Below are 7,523 nucleotides of genomic sequence, written 5' to 3'. Positions count from 1 at the left end.
TACAAGTTCATCATTTCATCTGTCCAAAGAACCTTGCTCCAAAATTGGACAGGCTTCTTTAGATGTTTTTTTGCAAAGTCTAATCTGGCCTTCCTGTTCTTGAGTGACACCAGTGGTTTGCACCTCGCTGTATACCTTCTGTATTTATTTTCTTGCAAACATCTCGACTGTAGATTTGGACAATGATACGCCTGCCTCCTCGAGAGTGTTTTTCACTTCCCTAGGCGTTGTGAATGGGTTTTTCTTCACCAGGAATAGAATTCTTCAGTCATCGACTACAGATGTCATCCGTGGTCTTCCAGGCCTTTTGGCGTTGCTGAGCTTACCGGTGCATTCCCTCTTTTTCAGGATATACCAGGAATGAACTCCAGACCTTATACTTTCTCAATTTGTCATGGAATAACCAGGGAATAGGTCACACCTGGCCATGAAACCGCTAGTCAGCTGGCCAATTACTTTTGAGCCTCTGAAAATGGGGTTACAATGTATAAAACTGGCTGTAATTCCTAAACAGTTAATGCCATGTTTTTGTTCAACCCCTTAAATTAAAGCTTAAAGTCTGCACCTCAATCACATCCTGATGACTCCATTTCAAATCCGCTGGTGTGCAACAGCAAAATTATGACTAAATTTTCCAAATACGTATGGACCTAACTGTATGTTTCATTTTCTATATCATATAAATGACCAGAGAAATCATTACAGCATGATGTGAGAGGATATTACGCAGCACACCTGCTTCACACTGCCTTAAACATCTACAAACCCACCTATTAAAATTTCATTAGTCTGGGGTTAAATGCTGTTTCAGAGGCTTTTCCACCCTGGCAAGAGTAAAATTCTTGAGGAAACATGACATCTTTATAAATTTGGGGCGATTTTTCTATCCATGAAAAATGTCAAAATCAGCATCAGCCTTTTAAAAAAACCCCGTATCAGCCTCACTCCAGTTTGCACTGCACAGCACACTTCTGAGAAGTTGCAGTAAGACCCCCAGTCTCCCACAGCACTCTCTCATAATGACACCATCCCTTTAGGCGTCAACAGAGCTGAGACAGAGCGCTGGTGTATTTGGGGTAAACACATGGCTCCGGCAGCTTCTGAAGATGACAGAGCGATAGGGCCAGGCAGATAGGCTCGGCATCCCAGCGCTGCCGGAGCCGTACATCTGCCACTGACAGAGTGGAAAGCTACCTGACAGCTGCTTCTCACACATCAGATAAGATAACAGGTATACACGTTACACCTGTTTAAACAAACCTTTGTGCATGCCACTGTGTGTGTGTGCGCGGGTGTGTGTTAAGCCCGAGAGAGAGAGAGAGAGAGAGAAAGATGGAAAGAGATAGAAAACACTGGGTAATCTAATGGCAGGTGCATGCTTGTAATTGGGGCAGCTCAAGATATAGACAGATAAAGAAGCTCATGATTATTTATGTGTTTGATTTATGCGAGCATATAGGGGGGCACACCCTCTAACTAAATGTTAGTAAGTGCAGCCTGTAGTGGAGCTGTGAAACTTAGTTTTTCCACTTTTTTTTTTTTTTATTTGTACACACACACACACACACACACATCTTTTCAACCTGGTGTGAATCTTGGCACATCGGAAAGTGGCACTGAACTGATGTCATGTTACAGGAAGGCTTCAGTTTATGATTCGTGGGAAAAGCTGCTGACCTTTCCTGACGTTTCCTTATGACGATGACCAACTGACAGCCCAGGTTTAACCCGCCTCTTTTTCTTTTTCTTTTTTTTTTTTTTATCATTATTATTATTGCCTGATACACCACTGTGGCCAGGCATATTGAATTACACATAGCAAAGATTTTCTAAACACGGTTACCAAGGTGTGAAAAACAGTCAGTGGTGCTGCTGCCTTCTGTGGCAACAAGGAGCCGTCAATAACAGCAGCTGATGACATCACTCGGATGATTTAATGACTGTAACCCGAGCGATTAGGATGGAGATAAATCTGCTCTACGTGGTAACACACACACACACACGCACACACACAATGTAAACCTCATCAGCTCCCTTTGGCTCTAGTCTGACATCTAGCGACACAGGCTGTAATGTGATCATACATGACATGCACATGTTAACATAATGGGGCTGTGGGCTGTGAGGAATGAAGGAGCTGTGCATTGCAGGGCATTCAGTTACATGCAGGGGTGGGAGACTAGTCAGGGAAGTGAATCTAACTTTTTTTTTTTTTTTTTTTTTTTTTTCACTTGCATACTGGCTGTAACCCTGATATAGATATAGATATGTATAACCATTTCCCCTTCTATATTGGTTTCAAGGTTGCTGATTTATGATTTAGCATAATGAGGTGATGCGGAGGGTAAATATAAAAGAGTAGGGAGACTGTCTTCTCCCATCAGAAACCAAACAGCCATCCATACAAACACAAAACACTTACATTTTCACAAGTAGGATACGCTGTATCCTCATCTAACTTCTATCATCTGATATAGCTTGCTGCGATGTATGGTGTGAAGTCAGGTCATAATGACTCATTCCAGCGCTAAAACTCTATTCTAAAAATAAAAAGAGGTGTGTAAGCTTCACCCACCACTGCATCCCTGCCTACCATGCTGCTGCAGTCTATCCAGCCAAACACCTTGTGGCTGCATTTGTGTTTTCTCAGCATTTACCTCCCCCTCTATTACACATCATCCAAATTTAGTCAATATTCACCCACATGAAACTAATGCAGATTCTAAGTATATCCTTGCAGGTTCCCCTTGCAGCGGAGGAAAGGACACCATGTTCCTTTAAAAACACACACACACACACACACACAGTCGCATACACGCTCGCGCGCGCACACACACATCAAGTTTGCCTTTCTTCCAGTAGAGTCTGACAGGAATGAGGTCAGACACACCGATCCTCATTGCACATTATTATTATTATTACCCGTTTTTTTTATTCAGCCAATGGACGTCGAGGAGGCGTGGTTTGACTGAAAAACCAGGATGGAGACAGCCGCTGATTGGCTTTTATATCTCGCGATGAGGGTATAAAATGGCGAGGTTCTCGTTGTTGTGTTTACAGTAACATTACAGAGCGCTCAGGAAACAGGGAGACTATGAGAAAACGCAGCCGCTCCATTCAGCCACATGGTTCTCCAACCGCACAGACAAGCTGCGCTGCAGACAGCCAGGTTCACATAAGAGACTTGCGCCGCTGCTGTCCACAGCGACGTGTTTTCAGCCTTGCCGGGCGAGTTTTCAGCCGCACAGGCAGTTGAAAGTTGGTGTAAACTAACTAGAGTCGGGATTTCATCTCGTTTTCCTGCGTCTTTTTTTTTAAGAGACACTGAAAACGCTCTGGAAAAGTTAAGTGGCCAGGCGTCTCCAAAACGGACTGAACTGAAAAGAGCGAAGAGACTTGGATAACTTTTTGAAAACCTGTATCCATCAGTGGTCAGCCTCTTCAGAATACATCTGAAATTTTAAAAAGTGAGGACTTAACCTTTTTTTTGTGTGTGATAGTACACGTTTTACGCGCTTGAACTTTGTCAAAATCACAGCACTGACAAAGAGAGGCAGACTGTTTCCAGACAACTGAGAGGATGGTGCAGCACATGAGCCACACAGAGAGTGCCCACGCTCTCTCCCCCGGCGGGGACTCCACGGATTCGGGAGAGATGGATCTGGAGATGGACGCGTCTCCGACCCCCGAGTCCCCCTCCTCCGGGGAGCGGAGCGACGTGGCGTGGTGCAAAACCCCAACGGGGCACATCAAGAGACCCATGAACGCTTTTATGGTCTGGTCACAGATCGAAAGGAGGAAGATCATGGAGCAGTCTCCGGACATGCACAACGCAGAGATCTCCAAGCGGCTGGGCAAGCGCTGGAAGCTGCTGAAAGACACGGACAAGATCCCCTTCATTCGCGAGGCGGAGCGGCTCAGACTCAAACACATGGCCGACTACCCAGACTACAAGTACCGGCCCAGAAAGAAGGCCAAGTCGGTGAGCGGAGGGAGCAAGCAGGCTGACCGCGGGGAGAAGAGCGGGGAGCGCAGCGCCAAGCCCGGGGTGAAAAGAAGCCCCGGAGCGAAGGGGGTGAGCAGGACGCACAAACAGGGTGGCAACAAGGCAGGCGCACCGGGGCAGGATTATGCGTCTCCCGGCGACCACCATGCGCTCTTCAAATCCAGGTCAGTGTCCGGGGCCAGGCAGATACCGGAGAAGCGCACCGGAGAGGCGAGGCGCGGCCACATGTTCGGCGGAGCAGGTAGCCTGGAGAGCGGGCCACCCTCCGTCGGAGTGCCGGCCAGTCCCACCCTCAGCAGCTCGGCGGAGTCCAGCGACCCGCTCAGCCTGTACGAAGAGCACAGCCCGGCGGCCAGCGAGTCATCACCGGGCGGCCATACCGCGCGCCTGCGGTACGCGCGTGCGTCCTCTCCTACACCGTCAGCTTCACACTCTTCCTCCTCCGTGTCATCCTCCTCATCAGACGAGGAGTTCGAGGACGAGAGGCTCGAACTGAACCCGAGTCCCGGGTTTGAGAGCATGTCCCTGGGCGGCATGGGCTTCTCCGACACGGAGCTAGACCGGGACTTGGACTGGAGCTTCGGAGAGTGCGGAGCGGGATCTCACTTCGACTTCCCCGACTACTGCACCCCGGAGGTCAGCGAGATGATCTCAGGAGACTGGCTGGAGTCCACCATCTCCAACCTGGTGTTCACCTACTGAAGGAAACACGGTGGAGAGGAACCACGGCGTCCCCCCACGTTTAGAAACAGTACAACCCCCCCGACAGGCAAGTGCGTCCAGACCAGAATATTTCCGCCATTCTTTCAGTAAATGAGGGAGAGTGAGACCAGGAAAGAAAAAGGTGGCCTGTGTGCGCGTTGATGCCCGGGCACGCGCAAGTTACCGCTCACAGACTTGGACTGCGCTCAGTGCGTTTGCCGGGAGCGCGCAGACGGGGGAAATGCTTAGTTTGCATTTGAACACAGAGGAGGAGTGAATGTAAGCGGAGAGCAGTGAAACACACGGACTTGAACTGAAATATTCAATCCAATCCGCAGTGGATGAGGACTGAGACTGAACATTGAATATTTATGTTATTTTGAGTAGGCAAAAGGGACACTTATTGGAGAGCTCGTCATGTTGGGTTATATAGCAAATTCACATTGACCATCAAGTTGATATTCAGGTGTAGTTTCTTTTTCCAGACTCGAGATAATTTCAATATTCAACACGCATGCCCTCCCCTTGAGGAGGATTTTGTTGTTGTTGTATGCGTAAAGTGTTCATTGCTGCGTAATTACGCAATGTGTGTGACCATAGGACACAGTTCACTTATCACCAGCTTCTCTTTCAACGGCAGGACTTTAAAAAAAAACGACTGACTCAAAACTTCAGAAACCCTTTCTGAACCTTTTAACACTCAGTGCACAATTCAGGACCAATGCTCCCCAACGCGCATCCTTTCTGCCCAGTGCTTCAACTTTGTAGTTCCTCTGTGTCAGATGACGTTTTTTTATATTGATGTATTTATACCGGCCAAACTTTTTTATACTTAGAAGTATTGTTCTCGTACAGGTCTCGTTTGTGTGTGTGCACATACACCTGTCTGTATCCAGCGCGGAAGGGCTAGAAGTGTATCTTATTTAAAATGTCGACTTCTCTCACTTTTAAGGAGATTTGAGTGTGTCATGATTTTCTACTTGTATTTTTGTACAAAATCTATAGAAGGGGGTTTTCCGGCGAGTGGGTAGCCTACAACATTGTTGTTTGGATCTACATTGGTGTTTAGAACTGCAGAGGGGGGTTTGTTTGGCACAATCTGACCTCACACAGTGTTTACAGTATTTACCCACATGCTTCTTAATGGCACAGTGACTCCAGTTTCACCAGCCAAGTAAACAAAGCGCCACTGAGGCTCCCAGTCTGAGTGGTGACTGTGTTGCTCCAGTACACATAGACCTAAAATATGAGTGAAAGATCCCAGAGAGTCACTGTTTGGATAGAGCTAATACCTCTGTGTGCTTTTTATCAAGATAAGTTTTATTTGAACCACTGGATGGAATTTCACACTCATTCCACTTTGCCTAGACTTGGAGGGAGGGAGATGTATGAAGTGCTTCATCTGTTATTGCGCAAATTGCATCAAAAATAGTATTTAACCTTTCTGTACCTGTTGGCTAAGTATAGCAGGCTAATTGTTTTCCTATATTATGGCATGGCAAATAGCATTTGTATTTCAGATTCAGGTATATGTAGCTATAGCTGTTGTGTTTAAGATTTTTAAAAGAATAATAACATGAAGATATTTATGTATACTGACTGTACTATAAGCAAAGATTGTGTGTTTTATGTATGATTATGATCAACGACAGGCACTAGGGCGGCCATCTTTGAACATCCTTATGTTGAAGGTGATTGTGGTCCAGGAGTTTTTTTTTTTTTTTTTTTCCAAATCTTCAGACATCTTTTTTTTTATTTGTCTTTTTCTTTTTTTCATTTGTGCAATATGCTGTGTATGATCATGTTTTGTCCAATCATGCCAATATCATTTGATGTTTAGAACTCAAAACCAGCCAATGTTTGGGTCAATCACTGCCTCTCAGACCTCTGTACAGATTGTCGTTATTTTTTTTTATTTGTTTTATTTTTCTTTTCTTCCAAGAAGGAAATAAAATCAGCTGGAACTGAAAAAATATCAGGTGTCCTCGCTTGTGCGTTTTGATTCTCTACACCACCCCCCACCCCCCAAAAAAAATATAGATCAGGGCCAGTGTTATCAGTTTGTGGCTTGCAGTTTCATGCAGCTCTGTGCACAATATGAAGAGATAACTGGTACAGTCAGACGCATTGAGGCCCCCTTTCAAAGGTGTAAAGCACCCTCAACAAAAGGTGGGTCTTCATTATCACATTCCATGGCTCAACCTCTCACAAAGATCCAATCTGATGTCGGATGTTTGCACTGCGTGTGTGCGCGTGCATTCATGTGGTGTGTGTGTGTGTGTGTGTGTGTGTGTGTGTGTGTGTGTGTGTGTGTGTGTGTGTGTGTGTGTGTGTGTGTGTGTGTGTACGCGCGCAAGCGTGATGTGTTTGCTGTAGGTAAGTGTGCAGCTGCAGACTATGAATCAATAGCCAGCCAGTGAATCAATAGGAGTGGTCTCTCTCTTTCTCTGATTCTACACGTGGAGAAAACGTGGCTGCCATGGAAACACTGTATCCAAGAGAGAGGCTGCAATCCACTGGGGAGTCGCGTGCCGCCGTGTGTGTGTGTGTGTGTGTGTGTGTGTGTGTGTGTGTGTGTGTGTGTGTGTGTGTGTGTGTGTGTGTGTGCGCGCTGAGGGATAACGGGCACAGACTGATCCATCGAAGGGGGCGGGAGGGTGTCAGACATTTCTGCAAGGCATGACTGGAATAAAGGGGGAGGAGGAGGCTGGAGTAGGTGTGTGTGTCTATGTGTGTGTGTGTGTGTGTGTGTGTGTGTGTGGGAGTAGGGGTGTCTAGTGTGTGTGTGTGTGTGTGTGTGTGTGTGTGTGTGCCA

General features: G+C 46.5%; 1 protein-coding gene across 1 annotated transcript; it reads left to right on the top strand.

Annotated features, from left to right (window-relative positions):
* Positions 1-3,074: 3,074 nt before the first annotated feature.
* sox4a (SRY-box transcription factor 4a) lies at positions 3,075-6,545 on the top strand. Its single transcript, XM_030064059.1, has one exon. It carries the CDS (start codon positions 3,581-3,583, stop codon positions 4,706-4,708), a length of 1,128 nt encoding a protein of 375 aa, XP_029919919.1. The 5' UTR covers positions 3,075-3,580; the 3' UTR covers positions 4,709-6,545.
* Positions 6,546-7,523: the final 978 nt, after the last annotated feature.

The sequence above is a fragment of the Myripristis murdjan genome, chromosome 11, assembly GCF_902150065.1.
Source record: "Myripristis murdjan chromosome 11, fMyrMur1.1, whole genome shotgun sequence".
NCBI lineage: Eukaryota > Metazoa > Chordata > Actinopteri > Holocentriformes > Holocentridae > Myripristis > Myripristis murdjan.
Note: the sequence above shows the minus strand (reverse complement) of the source record. Positions and strands in the feature narration are given on the sequence as shown.

Excerpts from the sequence above, each read along its gene's own strand:
- sox4a (XM_030064059.1), top strand. The coding sequence starts at position 3,581 with ATGGTGCAGCACATGAGCCACACAGAGAGTGCCCACGCTCTCTCCCCC.